Source organism: Ruditapes philippinarum, unplaced genomic scaffold, assembly GCF_026571515.1.
Source record: "Ruditapes philippinarum isolate M1 unplaced genomic scaffold, ASM2657151v2 ctg2115_1_1_1_1, whole genome shotgun sequence".
NCBI classification, from domain to species: domain Eukaryota; kingdom Metazoa; phylum Mollusca; class Bivalvia; order Venerida; family Veneridae; genus Ruditapes; species Ruditapes philippinarum.
This window is the reverse complement of record NW_026857411.1, coordinates 1-25,985: the sequence shown is the minus strand read 5'-3', so window position 1 is coordinate 25,985 and position 25,985 is coordinate 1. Positions and strand designations below refer to the sequence as shown.

The 25,985-nt window shown below is 32.0% G+C and overlaps 1 protein-coding gene across 1 annotated transcript; it reads right to left on the bottom strand.

Annotated features, from left to right (window-relative positions):
- Positions 1–236: 236 nt before the first annotated feature.
- Positions 237–25,962, bottom strand: LOC132749642 (uncharacterized). Its single transcript, XM_060739489.1, has 4 exons — positions 25,881–25,962; positions 8,311–8,406; positions 3,832–3,946; positions 237–1,061 (listed from the first exon to the last, which is right to left on the bottom strand). Exons 1-4 carry the CDS (start codon positions 25,938–25,940, stop codon positions 721–723), a joined length of 612 nt encoding a protein of 203 aa, XP_060595472.1. The 5' UTR covers positions 25,941–25,962; the 3' UTR covers positions 237–720.
- Between the last annotated feature and the right edge of the window lie 23 nt (positions 25,963–25,985).

The window sequence follows — 25,985 nt, the reverse complement described above, 5'->3', positions numbered from 1 at the left end:
AATTACTTTATCAAGTATAATGCATTAAAAGTAATTATCGATCACTTATGAAAATGACATAGAAACTCTGATAAATGCAAGTAAATTCACACATTAGTAAGCAACATTCAAGGAATTTCACTCCCGATTTTTGAAAATATTGTAAAAGAACTTTATCACGTAACATGTACCGTATTACTGCAGAAAAATATTTTAAAAATCCAAATCTTGTCTTCATACTACTGTTTTGTTATTTTTATTCTGGGGAGAATTTCAACAAAAAAAAATTTATTGTACAATGTACATGAATTCTAAAGTTGAACAGAATAAAATGCTTTCAAACTTAATATTCAACAGATAATAATTATATGACCTCATTCCAAGACATGGGGGTAGAATGCTCTTTTGCAAGTTTACCGTCAGTTTATAGATTAAACACTGAATATTCATACCTTTAACATGGTTCCATGCTCGAGTCTTTTGTTGCTGGTTCCCACATGTTTGAACTACATGTACATTTAATTACAATCATAGAATCTTCTGTCTAGTTAATTATTTTACATCACAAATGTGTTGGGTACCGAGTTTACATGTGCTGGTACCGTCTTTGAAAGCAAATGTTAACATTTTTATTTCAGAATTGCTCAAAATTAGTTTCATCTTAAAAGGCACCCATGTCCTAATATTTTAAATCACTACTCTAAAAATGGTTAACAAATTTCAAATTATTTTTTCTTTAAATTACACAAAAGACGGTACCCAGCTTTCAGATCTTTTATCCCTTTTCTCCCTGTCAATATAGGGTTTTCTCGCAGTAAACTTTGGTTTTTCACCTTCTACCAAGTTGGATAATGATCTCTCCATCGATGATCTATTATTTGGAATTCTTTCAGTGAGATCTGTTGATTGAGGTCTAGAATTTCTATGTGTTGGTAGTGAACAGTTTTGTAGGTAAGTGAATGGATAATTTTGCGTCCCTGGATCAGGGTGAACATAGTGACTATTGTAATATTTGTTGGGCTGAGAGCACTGCTTAAACTGTGATCCACTACCACTGTATGATAAGTGAGGATCTCTGTCATCTGAAATAGCAAGAGTAAAAGATTATCTTAACATTATTAAACCAGCTGTAAAATTATCAAAATAACATTTCCCCCCTCTCCATGACTGAGTGTTTATGGTTGGTAACTTCAAACCACTTGCACCCAACAAGCTGTGGGTTCGAATCCTGAGCTTGTGGAATGTGAAAGATTCTACTCAGTGCCTGTTTGTGCCTTAAATAATGCACAGAGTGGCACCTGAGATCTACCTTCACCAGTTAAACTGGAAAGTCGACCATATGACATATGAAAAAAAAATCTCCCTACTCCCTCCCTTGGCATCAAATTACTCTAAATATTTTTTTAGGAACAACACTGTAAAGGTCCTTATTCAACTTTCCAGCTTTTACTTGGAATCAATTGGAAATAAAACATGTCTCCTGATACCATTTAAAGAGTAGCGCATATTTATGACAAAAACAGAGAGGAAATTAGGAGGAAATAAAGTGGTTTCCTTAGATATCTTATGATTCTTAAGAGTTCTTTGTTTGTAAATTTCGAATAACAATGACATGAAGCAATTAACATTAAGAAAATAAAACAGGCATTCATCTTGAAAAGGCAAAAGGGAGACAAGTCAATTGAGTTTCAGGAGAGTTCAAGCTTCAGTCTTGTTGATTTGCTTTTCTTTAAAAATTTTTTAGTATAGTTTAACAAGCTAAATTACTCAATTTAAGCTTCTGACCAACACATGGTATTTACTTGTGATTTCTAAAATGACTTGGCTAGGCTGATCATCAACATATCTGTTTACAGTTTAACCTTTTACCCCATGAGCATATTGCGAAAAATGGCCGTTTTCATTGAAAAGCCTCCTGTAACAAGTTCAAACAGCTATGAAACTATGAAAAATGCTTCAATACTGATGAAACTTGGCACAAATGTTGACTAGACCATAGCCTCTGTAACAGCATGCTCCATTGTAAATTTCCTGTTACCATGGCAACGGGGGGACATCTCAAAATTGCCAAAAATCTCTATTTTGCATTGTTTTTGTTCCCCGCTTTTTCGAAGAAAAACGGGGGATATAGAAATAGGCTCTGTCCGTCCGTCACATTTTCATGTCCGGTCAATAACTTTGTCATTTATCAAAGGAATTTGAAATAACTTGGCACAATTTTTTATTATAATAAGACGATGTGTCATGAGCAACAACCAGACCCCTACCTCCAGGGTCAAGGTCGCACTTGCTCATTCAAGGTCAACATTGTCTATTTGAGGGTATATGTCGTGTCGTGTCCATAACTTTCTTATCTATGAAGGGATTTTGTAAATACTTGCCATAATTGTTCACAATAATCAGACGATGTGTCATGCGCAAAAAGCAGTCACCTACCTTCAAGGTCAAGGTCACACTTGGAGGTCAAATATTAACATAGTCTGTTACAGGGTATATTTCATGTTCGGTCTATAACTTTGTCATTTATCAAAGGAATTTGAAATTACTTGGCACAAATGTTTGTTATAATAAGACAATGTGCTATGCGCAACAACCAGACCCCTACCTCCAGGGTCAAGGTCGTACTTGCTCATTCATGGTCAACATTGTCTATTTGAGGGTATACGTCGTGTCTGGTCCATAACTTTCTTATCTATGAAGGAATTTTATCAATCCTTGCCATAATTGTTCACAATAATCAGACGATGTGTCATGCGCAAAAACTGGTCACCTACCTCCAAGGTCAAGGTCACACTTGGAGATCAAATACTTATATAGTCTGTTGCAGGGTATATTTTGTGTCCGGTCCATAACTTTTTCATAGATCAAAGTATTTTGAAAATACTTTGCACAAATAGTCACTATAATTAGAGAATGTGTCATGCGCAACACGTGCATCCCTACGTCCAAGGTCAAGGTCACACTTAGAGGTAAAAAATTAACATAGTCTGTTATAGGGTATATTTTGTGTCGGATCTAGAACTTCTTCATAGTTCAAGGGATTTTAAAATAACTTGGCACAAATAGTCACAATAATAAGACGATATGTCAAGTACAACACCTGCACCCCTACCTCCAAGGTCAAGGTCACACAAGGTCAAAGGTTAACAGAGTCTGTTATTTGGTATATTTTGTGTCCCGTCCACTACTTCTTCATAGATTAAGGGATTTTGAAAATACTTGGCACAAATAGTCACAATGATTAGATGATATGTCATGCGTAACATCTGTGTTCTACCTCCAAGGTCACACTTAGAGGTCAAAGAATTACATAGTCTGTTATAGGGTATATTTTGTGTCCAATCTATAACTTCTTCATAGTTCAAGGGATTTTGAAAATACTTGGCACAAATAGTCTCAATAATAAGATGTTATGTCATGCACAATACCTGCTCACCTACCTCAAAGGTCAAGGTCACACTTAGAGGTCAAAGCTTAACATGATAGATTTTTAAATTCCGTGTTTCATTTTATTTTTTTTAAAAATTTATTGTTACATTTGCAGATCTAGCATTGATCATAATTTTGAACTGAATGTCCTGAGATCCATACCTCAATCTTTTGAAATAGCACAATTTTATGCTTCATATAAAACTTCCCGAGGCGGGGACGTTGATGTCTGTCTTTCAAATTAGCTAATACCACCATGAGTAGTTGAGTAACTTTTCAGGTAAATTTTAAACAAAATCAATTTTCCATTTAAACCACTAGACATCTATATAACCTTGAGTACTATGTGGCAAGTGAACAGTAATGCCATAGAAATTGTGCAATAAAGAAAATCTAAACTTTCATGATAAAAAGGGAGGTTACCTTTACTAGAATTATGTGACAAAGGGAGATCATCATCACTGCCTCCACGTCCACTGTCACTGGTCACTGTTTCTCGTGATGTGTCACTGTTTGTATCTTTCTCATTTGGTATGCCCTGAAATAATAAATTATAAAGTTAGGTAAACCCTGAAATAATAAATCATAAAATTAGGTATGCCCTGAAATTATAAAATTAAGTATACCCTGAAATAATAGATTATAAAATTAGGTATACCTTGATATAATAAATCATAAAATTAGGTATGCCCTGAAATTATAAAATTAAGTATACCCTGAAATAATAGATTATAAAATTAGGTATACCCTGATATAATAAATTATAAAATTAGGTATGCCCTGAAATAATAAATTATAAAATTAGGAATACCCTGAAATAATAAATCATAAAATTAGGTATACCCTGAAATAATAAATTATAAAATTAGGTATACCCTGAAATAATAAATTAAAATATTCTCACACACAGCACAATTAAAAGGAAAGGGGGTTGATTTCAATCAGTAGCATTTAGAAGCTCCATGCAATACACTCGGCTAAACGATTCTGAGACTGTCCTAGTTTGGGCAGAAATCTGGTTGTAATGAAAACCCGGAAGTAACAGTAGCTGTTGCTGTTTCATCACAGGGTTTTTAGAAGAATTATTGTTTCAGTAAAATTATGGGACGCCAGATATGAGTATCAGAATACAAATACATCAAAAGTTTGAGAAAGAAGTACAAGCACATATAGAAAACCGGTTTTTAAAATATTGAACAAAAATTCTGTAGACCTCAAAAAAATATTTTATACAAATATCTGGTACTTCGGATGACAATCCTACCTAAAATCACCCTACAGACTTATCAGTCAGGTTTTAAATATTAAATATTTGTCAAAAACATTTTACCCCAACATTGTTTCCCCATTTTTTTATTGTATTACAAATGTTTATACAAAACTCTTTTATGGTTACTTTACAATTTAAATTCCAATGTACTTTTCCATTTTAATATAATTATTATACATGTATATTATTTTTCCTTTTGAAATATTATATTTTCCCATTTTAATTCTATTAAACATTCTTTTCCTATTTTTTTGTGTTATAGTTCCCATTCAAATTATATTGATTTTTTCCATTTTGTAAACTTGTAAGTAAGTAAGTAACAACTTTATTTAATTTTGATTTTAATTTTACTGTACAGTAATTTCCCGTGTTGTATTTTCACCATTTTTATTACATTGCACATTATTTTCTGATATTGTATTTCCCCTTTTAATTATATTGTACATTATTTTCCAATATTGTATTTCCCCATTTTATGATAATTCAATTATACATTATTTTCCCATATTGCATTTTCCCTTTTCAATCACATTGTACATTATCTTCCCATGTTGTATTTATATTTTACATTATTTTCCTATATTGTATTTCCCCATGTTAATTATATAATACAATATTTTCCCATATTATATTATCCCATTTTAATTATTGAGTATATTGCACATTATTTTTCCATATTGTATCATTTTAATTACATTGTACGTCATCTTTCCCATATTGTACTTCCCCTATTTTTATTATATTGTACATCATTTTCTCATATTGTATTTCCCCCTTTATTTATATTGTACACCTTTAATCCCATATTATATTTCCCTACCCCTTTTTAATTGTATTGTACTTTATTTTTTCCAATATTGTATTTGCCCATTTTAATTATATTGAACATTATTTTTCCCATATTGTATTTCCCCATTTTGATATGATTCTATGATGTTCTGATAATAATTTCACTTTGTGCATATATTTTTATATTCTCATTTCAAGTTTACCTTATTTTCCTATTTAAATTCTTTTCCATTTTGGAACACATTTAATTCTATTAATAGACAGGTCACCAAGTATGGTGTCTAATAAATGGTGCTCACTGCTACATTTATAACAAAGTCTTCAATTATTAAACCCCAATCACTACATGATAAAATACTTTCTTATTATTCTATAGCCAAAAAGATACAATACAAATTTAGATGAATTTAAAACTTATTTAACTTTTTGGATATTCTTCAACTATAACCTTTCCTGTATTTTCCCATTATTCTGGCTAAAATTGATTAAAACCAGGAAAAAGACTGTTTTATAGGTTTTTATTTCATGTAACTGTGATATAAATCTTGAACCTTGTAAATATATCTCACAGAATAATTACAAAAAAAACCCAAACATAGAGATTTGTTTCAGTTTTAATCAGAATTGAACATTAAAAGTGCCTGCAATACATGCTTTAAATTCTTCTGTATCACTGTTGAATCAAGATTTTCCAACAACCTCATCTGCTGGAGGTAAGAGATGCAAAAAAATTAGACTCTAAGAGATGCACAAATTCCAGTTATTTAAACCCATTTAGTCAACCACACATGGATAAATGGTGGCTGCAATTGTTATGAGCAACCCCTCAACCACAAGGGGCTCACTAGACCATATGCAGAGACTTATCCCAACTTCAAACTGGGTGGGTATTTTGTAGGTTGTTATTCTATAGATTAATTACACATGCTGACAAAATGTCATTGGCACAAAACAACACCCTAACAACTCCCCATTTCAATTCCACCACCCACTCTCTCCATTAATTACAGCAAGTCATTTAAAACTCTCTTAAACAAACATGTCAGCTTGAAAATGCAGTGGTAGAAAAACTATCATATTTAATTCCTGAGAGGATAATATTTGATTGATATGTTTATTTTGTGATTTAGTAAAATTGAGCTGGAAAAACCATTTCCAGGGAAAGTTTGTAAAAACCAACAATAAAGGTGATTTGTTATAATGATTAATGTACAAGGTAATGATTAATGTACAAGGTAATAGATAGTGGTAACATGATTCGGAATGATTTATGTTAAAATAATTATAACATAGATATATTGAAGTAATGATGTTAATTTCAAGGACACCAATAAGAGAATGCCTTGCCTATATTATAAACACTTATAGACACTAAAATAAAACTGTTCTCAAGGACAAATGTTTAACACCCCTGACTTTTAAGCACTAGCATCTCAACACTGAAGGTTTTAATTTCCTATACAGGAATTTTGGTGAGGAACCTATTCAGCTTGCTAGCAGAGTATGCTTTAATTCCACACTTTGTAATTCACAAAGCTGGGCACCAAGTGTTCTCCCACCAATAAAGCTGGGAAAGTGGATGTAAGGCATTGTACCAGGGTTATGCCCTCCTAACCCCCACCTCCCAATGATGGATCTGTGCATGTCTGTGTTTCTTAAAACAAAACTTAACTACTTAAAACAAAACTTAACTACTTAAAACAAAACTTAACTACTTAAAATAAAACTGCACCAATAGTACTAAAATCAATCATCACTTGACATAAAATGTTGTCACCAACAATACCCTATCTAGTACTATAAATCTCTAACCATTAGCAACAAACAATAATCATTCTCATTTTTCACACAGTTTGCAATAATTATTTGAATTTCTATTAATTGTATACCATGAGGGACGGTATCATTACACACAATTTAATTGTAAAGCAAGACATATAGAGTTAATATTTTACTGAAATTCATGAGAGAACCAGATTTGAGCCATGTCACAACAAAACCAACATAATGGGTTTGCGACCAGCATGGATCCAGACCAGCCTGCGCATCCGTGCAGTCTGATCAGGATACATGCTGTTTGCTTACAAACCCTATAACAAGTAGAGAAACTGATAGCGAACAGCATGGATCCTGATCAGACTGCGAGGATGCGCAGGCTGGTCTAGATCCATGCTGGTCGCAAACCCATTATGTTGGTTTTGTCGTGACACGGCTCATTTCTTTTTTTCATGTTTAAGTGTATAAAGCTATATTATCTCAGCTTCCTGCAATTGAGAATTTTCTTTTACAGAATCAACCATAAGATTATTAACATAATTTCCTTTTTTTTTAAATTTTAAAAGAATTGTTCATTAGCTCAAGAAATATTTTTATATAAAAATTTAACAATTGAAATAATAATTGCAAATTTTTACGAAAGTCAAAGGCAAAAACTCTAGAAATACTGAATAAATACAAATGCACAACTACACATGAGGACCAACATTGCTGTAAAGTTTCATGACTAGGTCAATAGGCACAACACAATTGAAAATTTCAAATTTTTACTAAGTCAAGGGCAATGCAAAACTGAATGAATCCGCAAGTGAAACCCCAGGTGCACAATTTCACATGCTGATCAACATTTCTTAAAATTTTGTTGAGTCTGGCACATACACTTTAAGAGCTACAGGCTAAACAACATGAGAACGGAAGGACAGTGGGGGCACAAAAACTGCCCTAAGAGGATGATGTAAGAAACTGAGAACTGTAAATTGGAGCCCTAACAAACAAAACATCAGATCAGATCTATGATACTATAGTGATTTAATGTTAAAGTAATAATTATGTTAACTTTTACTAACCTTGATAGGTTTATGCGGCCATTGTTTAGCCTGACAGATGAGCAAGGCCTGTTGTAACTGGAACGTCTTCATCTGCTGTCTGTCTTGAAACATCAGCTGTTACATGAATAGAAAACAAAATTATCTTAAACCTTTGACCCTTGCTGCTTGGCAACTAAATATGCATTGTACACACACAGCCAGTGCAGACCAAGATCAGCTGGCACACCCATGCCGTCTCATTATGGTCTGCACTGTTCGCTATTGAGTCATTACATATTTTAAAATTTTCCCTAAACATTTTCCTTAAAAAATACATGGTTTTGTCCAGGTTGAAAGATGGAAAGTCAACTTGAGATATCTAATGTGGTATAGGGTTTCATATTGTGACAACTGGGAGCATGCTATAATTTTGTCTACAATACGTCCCCTAATACAAATCAGATAGCCTTTCTATTACTTTGATCATGTTATACCAAAACATGAATAAATAACTTGCGTTTTTACTGGGATTTTATTTCAGCATTAAATTTTGAAATGACTAAATTCATTCTGTTTTAACTTCTCCATATAAGCATGGAAATATTTTAACTAAACTACTAAAATGAAAAGAAAAAAAGTTCTAGTTTTTAATGGTTGATAAAATATTGATTACAAAGTCATGCAGTCATGAAGAAAGTTACTTTTAATTAAACAGATTTTTGCCTGTCATTCGACCCCATTTAATCAATTCTTTTTGAACTCACTGTTAAAAAATTAAACATCCTGTCAAGTCATCATTATGTCATGCAATTAACTGCAATTTCATAATCAATTTAATTGATTTGTTTGAATTATACATTTGAAATGTTACATGGAAACACATCATTCTTGATTGATGAAATATTGATAGAAATGTTAAATAAACCATCCCCGTTATCTGGGTAATAATTGTAATTTATTGAATTCTTTCCAGCTTTTGATTCAAGATAAGTTTATATTTTCTCAATATTTTATATCATTAATTCAATTAAAGTTGCACCTGTCAGTTAAATTGTCTTTGATTGTGTCAGATTTCACGCCATCTTTATCTTATATTGACAGAAAATATTATAAATTTCGTAATAAAATGTTGAATATAGTTAATAAAGGATTGTTGAGATAAAATAACTTCTAGTACTAAGTCTATCAAATTGTGACAGACAATTTAAGAGAAAATTGTAACAATTGTCGGGGTAAAATATTGGACAAGATAATATAAGCCGTGGACCGTTGATCAATGTGGATTTATCAATATCTACGAGAATAAACAAAATTCTAAAATAAATAAGCTAAACTTCCTAGCTTAATATATCTAGTCAAATAATAATTTGTCTAAAATAATTGAACATAAAGACGGAAACAGTGTGAATGTAATAAACTATAACTTGGTTATCAAATTTGTCTGACAACTTATTTTGTTTGTAACAAACTAAAACTCCCAGACGTTAATAGTAAAAGTCAATATTAAGTGACGTCTGCAACTTTCACAAAATTATTGCAGACAAACAAAAAGTGCACAAAAAATGTGAAGTTTTCTATTATTCTTAATTTATAGGAAAAAACCTCAAAACAAAACAAAAACAATTCTTACTAAAATGGTATCACAATATCTCAGACAAAACTCTCATTAAAATAATTACATTTTAACAGAATGATGTTCTTTTTTGTAATTGAAATTTCAAAGTACATGGATGATTATAATACAAATACACACAATTTATAATCTTTTTTTCCTTTATCAATTTTTGTTCCCCCTAAATTTTGCAAAAGTTTATTGTGAGGATATTACCATTGTAGTGTCACAAAAAAACTAAATTCATACATTGAGTCATTAGTAATAAACCATTAATTTACTTTTTAATACATTTTGAGGGGGAAAAAATATGTTATCCAAATTACCCACCCCCAAGTTTTCTGCCAATTAATTATATTAAGTTCTTTATATGATATGCAACAGAATTCATTGCGACACTTGGTGACATTCTGCGAAAAATATGACTGAAATGCAGGAGTCATGTAAAATAGATAATTTTTTATTTATTTTTAATATATATTTTATTTATTTATAATTTTATTTATTTTGATTAAAAATAAATTATATATTTTAATACTATTTTTAATATAAATATAATATAATTTTATATTTAATTTTATTTATTTAAATTAATATTAATAATATTATTTTTTTGTTATATTTATTTTAATTTATTTTTATGATTAATTATAAATATAATTTTTATATTAAATTATAAGAATAATTGTTAATTTATTTTAAATTTTTTAATTTAAAATTTATTATTTTAATTATTATTATATAAATGTTATTAATTATTTTTTATATAACATTTTTTTTTTTTTTTTTTTAAAATATTTTATTTAAAAAATATACAATATTTATATTAATAATTGTTGCCAAAAACACCCACCCGCCCACTAGCATTCGCTATTCCAATAACACACATTTTAAAAAAATTAAATTTTTTCAAAAAACCCAAAAATTTAGGGGTTTTTTAAAACTATCGGGTAAAAATGGGCCCTTGAAATTTCTGGAAAAATTTTTCCCTACGAAATTTTAATGGATTATATTTTTGAATTTAACTTCCCTTTTCGGGCTCAATAAAATTTTTTGTAAAATTTTTCCCAATCCAAATAAAAATTATTAAATATGAGAGAGGTTTTTTCTAGTTTTTGGCAGTAGTTTCGGGAAAATTTGTTTTTTAAACCCAATCAAACTTAATAACACAAGTCATTTTTTTCCTTCAATGACAAAAGTCTGCTGACTTTATGAATGACTTCTATACTTAAGATGATGTTATTTCCACAACATTTATGAATGAAGTTAAAAAAATTCTTACACTTCTATAAGGAAAAAGTGCAAAAAAAGAGAAAAGTTTTTGTTTCTTTGAACTATGTTTAATATGTAGGTAATGTACTAGGAAAAGAATTGCACATTGGCTTCTAGTACAGATGGGAATATTTAACACTCAAGTCAATGTTCAGTAGTAACTTAACAGTAACAAAACCCTTTTAGTTTGTCATTGGTCACATATACATTATGGCAAACCATAAAACTGGAATAACTTTCACCTGTTACGGCAGCATTTAGTACAGGAATATTGAATTTTGAAACCTTTCACTAAAGGCTGTTTTTTTACCAGTACATTTTGAATTTTGAAACATGACCTTTACCCTTGGGATCAGGAATTCTATGAGTGCTTTGCTTAAATTATGGTGGCTGATTTGGTACATTGCGTGCTGCGTTGCCGACAGCAACAACACAAACTATATCGTTATCACCTTTTCCTCTTGTTGCTAGCGACAACATGACAAAGAGCCAAATGGCACATTGTTGCAGTGTCGTCTTGTCTCTAGCGAAGCATGCCAAACGGTGCTTTGTCGCAATGGCGCTCTGTCACTTGGCTTATAAGCCAATCCTTTGATTTGAACCGAGCCACAATGTGACCCTGGGACAACACGCCATACCACAACGCGCCATTTGGTGTACATCGTTAGCGACAGTACGACAAGACAAAAGTTCGACAACGTGCCATTTGACGCTTTGTCCAGTTGTCGCTAGCGCCAACATGACACGCAAAAGCGTTCCAAATCAGCCGCCATTTCAAATAGCAAAACTAATAGCACAACTGCTTTCATTGGAATTTTTTGCTCAACAATTCACAAAAAAAAATATTTTTTTTCAAGCAGGAATGTCAGACACCCTATATCTGCTACAAAACTGGCAAAAAATCCCATCAAGATCACTTAGCATATATTGCCATAGTTACCATTATAAGTGACCACCCCTCAACAACAACCATCTTTCTTCTCTACCCTGGTTAATGCAGACAGGTTTTGACTGTTGATTCAAATCAAGTGTGAAGTAAGAACCTTAAGACTGATTTCCATGGCTGTATGGATTTGTTAGGGTTTATTTTTTGCACTGTGGATTTCAAATCACATTGATTCTGTACTGATCATATGACAAATTCCATAGAACTTGGGTATTCTTATGAATCATTTTAAGCATAAAACAAACAAATTAGTAGAACCACTTTCTGTAAGCTAGTTGTTGGAAGAATCCAAATCCCCTGATTGGATTTGAACCTACAAATATCAACCAACAGAGGTGAAGGGCAGGCTTTTAAAGAGCTGCAACATACAGACACATGCAGACAAAACAAAGCAACTGCAAGCAAGTTTGTGAAATTTTTCTAAAGAATATTCGTCAGTGTTTTCTAAATTTTTAAAGAAGACAATGCTCACTCAATTAACTCAGTAAGTGGCCGAGTATAAAATTCTATAGAGCTAGTATTTCAGGACCTATGAATATTATGATTGTAACATGCAAATTTGGTTGACAAAATTTGTATAACAACATGTCCAAAGATACCAAACAATTTGTCCCTTAATGCTTCAACTGTTGAAAGTTAACTGGCATTGAAAATGAACTTGTGGAAGAAAAATAAAAATAAGTACATGAGAAGATTCCAGGATCAAGTGTAACAAAACTGTCTATCCTTCTGAGAACTGGACCAGGTGCAAATAATTGGGAATATCTTTAGCCTAAATGAGGTAAATTGGAAAGAATTGGCATTCTTAATGGTAAATTTTGACACAATTTTGAGAAAAAAAAATTTCTAGTGATAGGGAATAAGTATAAGCAGTCTAAACAATACTGACTCCAAATATTGAAACAGCCCCACAAAAAACAAGAACAATTTATATAAAGTGCAGGTAACTCTAGTCTATTTGCATAAAAATTGAAATTTATGCAACATAAATACATGCGAAACTCAGTGAAGACAATTCTGTTCAAACTTTGACTTAATACAAAAGATGCAGTAATTTAAGGCATATTCAGCCAGCAATCTAGATTTTGCTACCATGCATTCCGACAAAAGCAAAGATTCAATTTAAAGAGAAAGCAGTCTAGAATGCAAATAAAGTTTAATAAAGAATCACCTTCAGATGTAATATTCCTTAAACTGTTTCAAATGAATCCTCTGGAGAAAATAAAACAAAAATAATAAGTGTAAGATATCTGTAGAACAACAATTCTTTTATCTTGTAAACCAGTTTATAAATTCTACCTTGCCATTAGTCAATTTCAATTATTTTTAAAAGAATTAACCAATCGGATGTTAGTATTAATAGAATGGTTCTCAAAATCAGTCATTAAGAACTCATTAATCTAAAGCTGAAAATAACTAACAGTGACCAAGTGATATAGAGATTTAAGGTCCTTAATGACTGAAATTGTAAAAAAAAAATACTGTTTTTAACCAGTTTCATCTTAGTTTTTTACCGTTTTTGAATTATTACACATAAGGATGTTAGTTTTGAATATATACCTATGCACTTGAAACCATGTCTTAAATAATTTCAAAATGAATCAGGGTGTGGGTTGAGATGAAGGTGTGTGTGTGGTGGTGGTGGTGGTAAGGTTAAACAATATTTTATTTATAATCCATACATTTACATAATAAAGTACAAGTCATAATATAAAATTCACAGATTGAGTAGGAAGCTTGTAAAGCTTTTTTGAAATCTCTCTCCGTGGTTGTGGTTGGGGGGGGGGGGGGGGGGGGGGGTGATGTGGGTTTGGAAACGCCCTATCAGTCAATATAGTTGAAAAGTGTAGGTGATACAGACAGAGACTAAACAACTCAACCCCACCACCCCAAAAAAAGGATAAAATATAACAGAAACAAATTATTTCTCTTCAAAATATTGTCATCAAAATCAGCAAGTTTGGAAGCAGAACAAAAAGCAAATGTGACTTAACAGTGAAAAAGCAAAATGTTGGTTACTTAATTCTGTAAAAATGTCAAATAAGAAAATAAACAGACTGCTCATAAAATTTGGTGGTTTATTACCTGTCTAGAACTATAACCCAGGCCATAAAATTTAGTGGTTTGTTGCCTGTCCATAACAATAATAAATTCTTGCACTTCTTTCATTCATTTGATTGATTTTTTTTTTCTATCTAATAATTCTCAATGGAAAAACCAGCTTATATAATACAATATACGTATGTTGTACCAGGTATATATGTGAAATTGATAAATAAATTCTATCTCTTAATTTAGCTGTTTCTGTAAAAAGGGAAAAAGATAAACAGACAACAAATAATCCCTGGGATTCTCTTCTGACCCTTGGGCTTTACGTCCCTTTCAAGCGTTATCTTTCCTTGTCAGTCTCTTTAAAAATTGCAAAACTTTTTTACAAGTCAAGGGCAGTAACTCTACAAATATTGAATAAATCCAGAAGCAAACTCCAAGGTGCATAACAACACATGATGGCTAACATTTCTGTAACGTTTCACGACTCCAGCTCAAATACTTTTTAATCTATGCTCTTCACAAATAAGAATTGCAAATTTTTACCAAGTCAAGGGCAATAACTCTAACAAGTCAAGGGCAATTACTCTGACAAACCTGAATCAAAAGGCAGGCACAACTTCACATGCTGATCAACATTCCTGTAAAGTTTGTTGACCCTAGCTCAAGCACTTTAAGAGCTTCATGTGACTCAACATTTTGGAATGTACAGACCCATGCACAGACAGACCCATGCATAGACGAGGGCAAATCTAAATTCACATCCCCATCCCAGAAAAGATTGTGTGTGTTTTTTCCCCCAAATGGCTCTATTATTATATCTATGTATGTTTTATTAACTTTAATTGTCATGTTTTCCCAGAGGGATTAAAACAAAGGAAATCAGATGGTTACTATTTTCTCACTAGAATACTTTTTCCATTAAATGCTAATGAACTAAACTGTTTAGGTATTTATTTATTCAATCATCATCAAGATAAAATACTTTCAGTTGATATTGTAAATTAAAAGTAGATGTTTTAATTAATTTGGGTCCTACGATTCTACTACAACTTTGTACTTCTCAATAATTGAAAGGTAACTTATTAATACTAATAGTTGTTAAATATTTAAGATTGTTTCCTTTAACCATCTGCCTTATAATGTAAGCAGACATAAAAACAGAAAAACGAGGATTTTAGAGAGATCCTCCACATGGCCTTGTTTGTCAGCAGTTTGTAGCGATGGCAAAAAAATTTGCACCAAGTTTGGTAAAAAATCTTTTTATTTAACCTTTTCCCTTATATAAGCGTGTTTCGACGGCTTTTTGCCCCCCCCCCCCCTTTTTGAGGCCTCAAACAGTGAAAAAATGTCCTATTTAGACCACAAACACTGTTTTTCGTTTGAGAAATGTTGTTAAAAAAAGTGACCATTTTTTCGGCGCCGTCCCCCATCCAAATAATACATCAGGGGGTTGCCAGAAGGGGGATGTGCCCCCTTCTGTTTGGAGGGTTTGAAGGGGGGCGGAGTCCCCCTCATCGCCAAGAAAATTTTGGACTTGTGAGAGGCTTAAAATGACCCCAGGTTGATCATAAGGTAACGTGTAACCAACGCTGAAAAGCCTTTGACTCTATCTCAATCCCTTGAGAAGTTGCAGCATTTTGAAGTTAATTTTGATGGAAAAAATCGAGGCAAAAAAGTGATTTTTGGCAATTTTGAGATGTCCCCTCGTTGCCATGGTAACAGGAAATTTAAGACTGAGCATGTCGTTACAAAGGCAATGGTCCAGTCAACATTTGTGCCAAGTTTGATCAGTATTGAAGCATTTTTCATAGTTTCATAGCAGTTTGAACTTGTAAGAGGAGGCTTTTCAGTGAAAATGGCCATTTTTCACAATATGCTCATGGGGGAAAGGGTTAACCTGTAATTAGGGATATACTGAACAATGTAACTGTTGACATGGGTTTATTTGACTGGCAATTACTGGTCAAACAGTCAACACACCGGCAATAATGACAAAATAACTGTGAAGTATGTTACTATTTGGCAATATTGACCTCAGAAACTGATTAATTTTCAGGAGGTTTTTTGTTAGTTTACATAATTTGTTATGATTTAAATTACGAATAATGTTTTATATCATTGTAAAGTTCGCGATATATTTATCAAGAATATGGGCCGGTGGTCTAGTGGTAAGTATGAAGGATTGTAAGTACGGAATTGCAAGTTCGATTCTTGGACAAACCCTTCAATTTCTTCATAAACTGAATTATTTCTTTCTTTAACATGCGTTGATAAAATTTTAATTATGTGTTAAATTTCTAATGTGATATTTTTTCAATATCATAATTTTGATAAGTACATAATTTTTCATTTCATTGATTTAAATATGTAAAAGTTCTGCAAAATACAATTAAGAATTATTACAATTATTCGAACCTTAAACCTTCAATTTGAAACTGCATGTCTTGCAACTTGTCATTTAAGTTTAAAATATACTGTTATACCCTACATTTAAATCTGAATGGTGTACATCGGAATCCGATTATTACCGACAAAAGGTCATTGAATATTCAAATGTCTCAAGTCAATATTGCAAATTATTATATAATCTATAAATAGCTTTGAAATGCCTTTCCCTGATTGGCTAACAAGCAACTTTTTGTAAAAAATAACAGCTAGGTCAATATCAGAGTATATTCACTGTTTTTTTTCCCTAAAAATAGATTTTCAGAGTATATTCACCGGTTTTTCTTCTAAAAATAGATTTTCTGGAAATCCCTTAAAGACGCGAGACTTTGACGTGACGTCACGCCAATTTTGTTGTTGTTATTCTGAAAAAATTGAGTGGGGTGTACATAAGAGTCAAATTAGTCTATTTTAGTTACCGTTTTACATTTTTAAGAACAATAGGGATTAGCATGCCAATGGAAAGGTCCAAATTATGGAAACAGTAGACAAGCTGAAAAATAATGATTTCCATCGTATGCAATGGCAGATGTGATAGATAAAAAAGCTATTTATAAATTATATAATAAAACAGATATGTACTTATTAGCTGTTGAATATGATGTGATATGTACTGAAAAATTAATATTGACCAAGGCTATCGCCTCGGTCAATATTAATTTTTTCAGTACATATCACATCATATTCAACAGCTAAAAAGTCCATATTTTACTTAGTGGTAATATTTCACATGATAATGCGATAAATACAAAATCATTACCAGTCATTATATTGTGACAATTTATAACAAACGTGTCAATTACTGCTAAATACAATATAAATCTACGGGCAGCTTGTATCAACACAAAAACAGAAACAACGACAGATATTGATTAAAAATCAATCGTTGATAGAATTATCGTACATCAGTACAGCTCATTAACAATTTATGCTTCAGCCGTCAACGGCCATTTTTTATTCCGACACTATAACACAATAAAGCCATCAGAGTAAATCACAGGGGATTATTTTGTTCGTATTTAAAAATGTACTGTTACTTATATTTTTTGCACAGAATAGTCCATATTATTTTCTCCCACTTTTTCTGTAATGTTAATTTTCCATAGGCAAATGGGAGTTTTTCTTACTGTTAGTTCAAGTGTTCCATGTGACTAAAAATTGTGTACTGTTACATAGGTGACACTACTTTTTCACAGTAATTATCTGGATAATCCAAAGTCTAAGATAACATTATTTTCCTGGGGCATAATATTTTTACTGTTACTCACAAAATAATGTGTTATTTACGCAATAGCCTTCATACAGAGCAGTTAAGCCAAGTGGTTAATTTAAGGTGTCTGCCATTCAAGCAAGGGACCATGAATTCAAGTCCCACTCTGATCATAATTGTGTTTCTTATATAGCTGTTAATTAAATAAGAGTAGGTTTAGATAATCTTAAGCCTTAACCAGCGACTGTATCAGTATGCAACCAGAGCAGACCAAGATGGGGCACATACCAACTACTGATCATTGTCTGCACTGTTTACTATTCAGTCAGTTATTATTTCAAAGATTTCCCTAAAAGATAATGGTTTTGCCCAAAATGAAAGATAGACAAGTCCATTTGAAATATTTAGCTGGTTATTTACTAGTAAACATACATTTCAAGAACTTGCTAATATGTTTAAACTTAACAATGGTTACTTCAACCAGGATATTTTGACCTTAAATTTCCTCTTTATGCCCTGAGAAGTGTAATTGTTTTAAGAACAGTTTGGTTTTTTCTATAATTGTTCTTTGTAGTATTGGGAGAGCAGACGGTGTGATTGATTAGACAATATAGAAGTAAAGTTCTCTCCAATTACAGACAATAAAACTGTTTCCCTATCAATTGACACATAGTTTATTTCTGAAATAGCACAGAATCTAAATCTAAATGAGAAGAAGATTTTTTCCAAGTTTTTTTATCTTCCCGCAGACTTAACAATCTGATATGTAATATTTCAGTATGTAGAAATAAGGAAATAAATGGTAGATCATTTCTTATTCAAATTTTTGGGGTACAGCTATCAAATCATGTTACCTTTTTTAGGACGAAACAAAACAAAAAAACCCAAAAAACAATGGGGTAAAATGGCATCATGGAAATTTGGAAACTTGGAAACTGTATCATGGTAATGGGGTTCAAAACTATTGGGAAAATGTCATGTCATGGAAAACATTTAAAGGTCAAATTATTTTAAATGAAAAATGACATTTTAAAAATGTTTAAATGACCAGAACAAAACTGGAAAAATTCTAGGACAATAACTGGAGATATTCTAGGACAATGACTAGAAAAATTCTAGGACAATAACTGGAAATATTATAGGACAATAAGAAGTATTCTAGGACAATAACTAGAAATATTCTAGGACAATAACTAGAAAAATTCTAGGACACTAACTGGAAAAACTCTAGGACAAGAACTGGAATAATTATAGGGCAAGAAATGGAAATATTCCAGGACAAGAACTAGAAATATTCTAGGACAATAACTGGAAATATTCTAGGACAATATCTCAAAATATTCTAGGACTATAGCTAGAAATATTCTAGGACAAGAACTGGACAAAATCTAGGACAAGAACTAGAAATATTCTAGGACAATAACTAGAGATATTTTAGGACAATAACTGGAAATATTCTAGGACAAGAACTGGAGAAATTCTATCATGCAAAACAGAAAATTCATTGATATAAACCAACAAGTTGTGATAAATGAAAACATTAAAACATGAAGGAGACCATAAATAAGTAACTTGAACATGAGAACACCATGACAATAATCCATTATTACTCATTAATCATCAGAATACCATTCTATAACAATAATAGTGTTTGTCTTTTCAGTCATGCCGATACTTTTAAGGTTGTATAACAAATTTTTGATTGAATACAGCTCAAATTTTATTATATTAGTAACACACTTGTTTTAGTCACACTAAGACAGAAGAAGATCTCTAGTACTTCTTTTGTGCATTATTTCAGGTACAAGCTGGCACCTTAGTACAACCACCAACCCTATTATACAGAGATACTGGGTAAAGCTAGAGGGTGTTTTCTTTTCACACTCCTTTTTTTTTATGTTTTGTTATATTATTATTAAGGTTTCATATGACCACTAAGCTTTAATTTATCCAAAACAACAAATGTGGGTTTTCCCAAGCTTATCCCCCCAACCCCCAAGTCAATAACCGTAACCCCTCAAATTACTTAAGATACTTTTGTACTCCCTAGTGTGGGTATAACAGTGAATTGTTATCATTGTTAACATTGTGGTTTCGTTTATAAAAATTTGAGATTCTTCAAATTTCGTTGTAATTTGAATTTTTTGTTGATGAAATTTAAATGATCAAAAGAGGTACTTATTGAGAGCCCTTATTGGTTGGTTAACTATTACCTGTCAGTCCCTAATCATCCTTAATCTACCATTGACCACCCAACAACTTACACATCAAAAACTCTTTATTTTTTTCCAGCTTAAGGTTTAAGTCACACCAACAATGTGGATATTATTGTATTGACATCCCTTTATATTCATGCCATACTAAATATACTGGTCGAGCAATTGGGGGGGGGGGGGGAATTGGGTTTGGGTGCCAGATGAGTTGCATGTAGCATATTAATTTATGAATTGACTGTGTGCCTAGAATGACGTCATTTCGTCATTATGAATGAAATTATAAATTAATTTATACTTTATTGTAAGAAAATAGTTTATGAATGAAATGACATTTATTTCCATAGAAAATTGATGTTAGGCATTTAAAATCTAAAAGATTATGCAAGAAATCAGTTTAAATCGGAATATCCGTTGGTCGGGTAGCTGCCCATGGGAGGTAACTCATCAACTCTACCTTCCGCCCAATGGGAGGGTACCATCTGGACAGATAATCTGATCTGACCCGCAACATTATGACAGATGTTATTATTTCATTTTAATCTTAAAATTTCTATTATTCTTCAAACAGCCATACATATGTATAATGATAAATAATAGTGCAAGAATGATATTTCAGTTTAAATTATCTTCGTTGTTCTTTTTCAAGATTGCATTCATTTAGTATTCATTTACAAACCAATGATACATATTCTTGCACTAGCCTTAAACATATCAACATATCCATGCTTGTTTATAAAATATATTAAAGACCATTGTTGCTTTGTTCATGTTTAATCTTGATTGATTAAAATAAAGTTTTCTTTCTCTGTCACCTGATGAAAGCAATTTGAAATCAGTAAAATCTTATAACTCAAAGTACCTTCTTTCCCTCCAGTAGTTAAAATGAATCAAAACAATACTTGACTTTGATCTGAACATGCTAAAATTGAATTACTCTACCATCTGAAACAAAATCAAAGCCTGTAGTGTTACATAATAACACAGTACACTGTTTGTAAATATCTTTATTCTTTATTTAATCAGCCTGCATAATTTCACCATTTAAATTGTTAGAGCGCCCCCACCACCCCATAAAAATAAACAACATTTCATTGGCAGAGCAGGTTTTACCATCTGATAATCCTTCAATACCAGGAGTTAAAAATCAAGTCAAAAGCCCTGCTGGTGAGCCAGGGAAGGTGCATAATAGTTAATAAACAAGATATGTTTGTTAAGCATGTATGCCCCCTATTGGCAGTCAATTAGTCATGTGGTCAGGTTATTATGACTAACTTTTGACCTAGTGACCAAAACAAAAAGTCAATAGGGGTTATCTAATGGTCATGACTAGTCACTAGGTAATTGTGACTGTAAGGTTGTGTGCAGCAATTTTATGACAAAGTTATCACAAATCTTACCAAGTAATATATGCAGATTTTTCTTTCTCAGAAATATGGGTTAGGCATTACTTAGAAATTTAAAGTTTGAAATTTGATATCCCTTTATGAATCATATAGGCCTTCTTAATGACAGCCAATTTGTTATATTACCGGTACATATGACCATGAATTGTGTATACCAAAAGCATTTTTAGTTTTATAAAAAATATCAACCAAGGCAACTTCAGTTCTTGAAATATTGATATTTTTACCAACAATGTCAAAGTGACCTTGACCTTTGACCCCAAAATCAATAGGGGTCATCTACTGGTCATGAACAATCATCATACTAAGTTTGAAGTTCCTATGCCTAAGAGTTCTTTAGTTATTGATCGGAAACCATTTGGTCTACGGGCCGAGGGACTGACAGACAAGTTTCTTGCTCAAGGAAACAATGACTTGCCCCCTGACAGGGTCTGAACCCACACGGCTAGTGATTATTAGATTACTAGTCTGACATGTTAACCACTCAGCCATGCCACCACTTACTTGTAGTAATTTATACATAATTTCAGCCATTAAAAAGCCACCAGTGTAGAACAAATTACCTTCAGTAAGCCAGCACAATTATGAGCTTCCTGACATGAAAGTTTATGGATAATCCTACAGTTAAATTAAAAGGCAGAAATTGACTCATCATTTAACTCAATGGTGTTCTTGGTGGACAGATTAAAAAATAACTGTAGAGAAATTTTTGTCCCTTTTATCATATTTTATTCTAAAATGTAGATAAAAAAGTTTTTATGACACTGCATAAAACAAAGTTGCTGCAATAAGCATAAAGTTGCTTCACAAATAAAGAACAAGAGCACCGCTAGACGGAGCATTATATGCCCGAAAGTGATTTTTTTTTTAGTAAAAATGAAGCATTTGTAAGACATGGGAGTAAAATAAAGTATTACCTCCTTGAAATAACAATCCTCCTTTGAAGTTTCAATATTGTGGTCCAAATGGAACTTTAAGTTATGCCCCAGAAACTGTTTTCAATTCTAAGGTAAAAGTGACCTTGACCTTTGACCTTGTGACCCCAAAATCATTAGGGGTCTTCTACCCAATATGGACAATCATACTATGAAGTTTAAACACAGTAGGCCAAATGATACTTAAGTTATATTCCGAAAACTGTTTTCAGTTTTAAGGTAATAGTGACCTTGACCTTGTGACCCCAAAATCAATAGGGGTCTTCTACCCAATATGGACAATCATCCTATGAAGTTTGAATATTGTGGGCTAAATGGAACTTAAGTTATGCTCAAGAAACTGTTTTCAATTTCTAAGTAATAGTGACCTTGACCTTTGACCTTGTGACCCCAAAATCAATAGGGGTCTTCTACCCAATATGGACAATCATCCTATGAAGTTTGAACACTGTGGGCCAAATAGAACTTAAGTTATGCTCAAGAAACTGTTTTCAGTTCTAAGGTAATAGTGACTTTGACCTTGTGACCCCAAAATCAATAGGGGTCTTCTACCCAATATGGACAATCATCCTATGAAGTTTGAACACTGTGGGCCAAATGGAACTTAAGTTATGCTCCGGAAACTGTTTTCAGTTTTAAGGTCATAGTGACCTTGACCTTTGACCTTGTGACCCCAAAATCAATAGGGGTCTTCTACCCAATATGGACAATCATCCTATGAAGTTTGAACACTGTAGGCCAAATGGAACTTAAGTTATGCTCCGGAAACTGTTTTCAGTTTTAAGGTCATAGTGACCTTGACCTTTGACCTTATGACCCCAAAATCAATAGGGGTCTTCTACCCAATATGGACAATCATCCTATGAAGTTTGAATATTGTGGGCCAAATGGAACTTAAGTTATGCTCCGGAAACCAAATTGCTAACGGACGGACGGACACCAGGGGGTATAACATAATATGTCCGAAATTCTTTCGGGCATATAAAAAGACTATAATTGACATATATTTGAACAGAAAGTGATACTTGTAATCTTAACACAACAAGACCAGAAAAATACTTTTTCAAGATAAATGGTCCATTTGATGCTGGTCTATACAATAAATTTTGTGCAACATTTCAGATCATTCGCACACTATTGTTTTTCAAGAATAAGTATACTTAACAAGAGCCACCGCTGACATGGCTTAAACCTCGATTTTTTTTTACTTTTTCTAAAAGCAAACAAATAAATGGTTTTAAACAAATCTTTAAAAAGAAAATTAAAGAAAAACAATTAAATTTTTCCTTCTTTTATTTTGAAACGTCTGTCTAGTCACACTTGTTGTTTTGTCCAAGGACGACGATACACCAAAAACTTTTTAAAAACTTATGATCAACATTAAAGTTTTGGGGACACTAATGACAAAAAAGTCGAGCTAAAAATTAGTATATTTCTGAACTATCTTTTGAGTATCTTTCTGCCTTAGCTTATCTATGTAACAAATTCAAATTTGATGTATTTGGGCTTTTGGACCTCAGTGGAGTTCCTTTAAAGTACAATTATGAATAGCATAGAGCCATGCCAGTCTATGTTGATAACTCTATGTTTTGTATTTTGATATTGAAATTCCTTAGAATTTTAATTGATTTTTTTTCAAATTCAAAGCTGGATAAATTCCATTACAAAACTTCAGTACATTAAGGGTTATATATATCACATTGTTATAAAAAAATTGTACACTCTCACCCATAAAAGGGACCTTTTATAAGACGGGGGTCTAACAATTATAAAAACTTTAAAAAGTTTCATTTGAAATATTTGACTTTTTTTTTAACTTATATTAATTATTTCCATGATTTCTGAAATGTCATTATTAGCACATTAACTAATATAAACCAGATTTCATTTTAATAAGTACTGTTTCTATATTATGTACCTTTTAATTCTAAAAGAAATATGCAAATAAGGCAATAATTCAAGTAAATGGGAAACCTTGGAAACAAATACATTCAAATACAAGAACAAAATACAAACAACTTTCACATATAACATACAATGATTCACACTAACATTGTTAAGTCAATTAAACACAAAGAAAGGGGTTATGACACTAAATTTTAATAAATAGCACAATTTGACAAAAAGAAAAGAACGTCTAAACACAACTTCTCCCTTAATGATGTGTTTCCATCTTCAAAACCAACATAATGGGTTTGTGGGTTTGCGACCAGCATGGATCCCGACCAGCCTGCGCATCTGCGCAGTCTGATCAGGATCCATGCTGTTCGCTATCAGTTTCTCTATTTGTAATAGGGTTTTTAAGCGAACAGCATGGATCCTGATCAGACTGCGTGGATGCTTTGTCATTTGCAATAAATTAACAACTAATTAACATCCATATCAAGGTAGGACAGTTTTTTGTTTTTTTATTTCATTACTCTTAATTTCACATTGTCTTATTGACATGAAGTTAAAAGTTAAAAAAAAAAATCTCAAGATGGTAAAAAACAGAAACCAAGGTTTTGCAACCATAATTGTATAACTGATGTTGTATAATTAATCTAATTAACACAGTCAAAACATTTTACAAACAAACATTACTTATAACATAAAGTACTCATAAAGTTTAAATCTGAATTGGACATACACATTATGCTAAAATACAAAAATATAGATTTGTTAAGGCCTCTCAAATTTATTCACAACATGTATATATAATATTGAGAAACAGAATCATTAAGGAACACAAAAATGATATAATTGAAAATGTCAATTGAGACTGTTCATGGACTAGCATGCTATGGGTCATGCCCCCTAGCACCAGCTTAAGCAGAATTCAACACTTAAAATGAAATGGCAAAATTTTGAATTTAGAGACATTGGCAGACATGTTCATCATGGTACTTTCAATGTGACATTTTTTTCAAGAAATTTGATACCCTTTCTTGCCATTAAAGTATCATTGTTAGTTAAAAACAATTATTTTATCTCAAACATGTTAAGACTAAATATTATGATGGCAAATGCATATATCTGGTAATAAATTTCACTTTTAAGTTATGGTTTTAAAAATAATTTAACCTCAAACTGATGACAAATTTCCAGCACAGTTGCAAGAGACAATTTTAACCATTGCCCCTCAAAATATTTTTATTGGATTTGTCCATTTTTCAATCTGGATGAAACCATTCATCATATTTGGCAGAAATTAGGAAATATTTACTGACCAATAGCAAACAGTGCAGATCAAGATCAGTCGGCACGACTGGGCCGGCTTATCTTGGTAATCACCAGTCACATGGTTAGAATCTATTGTCACCAGTAGTCTAATGTGGTAATATAAACTTGGTAATAACAACATTAATCCTTACCATAAAAACAAATTCTGGAAGCACTGACAATCAACTATTTGCTTTGGTCTGGCCTTCTGTTATTACAATAAAAGCAACTCAGACTTATGAACATTATCTGTCGCAAGAAATCATATAATTTGGTTTAGCCTTAACAAATGGTTTAAAACTATATAATGGAGTTACCTCTGTAACTGGCTCATTGAACGCTGAATTGTTGGAGAAACTCAATTCATGATCTTGCATGCCGTCTAAATCATCTTCAATAAAAAAAACATTCTTTTCCTCTTT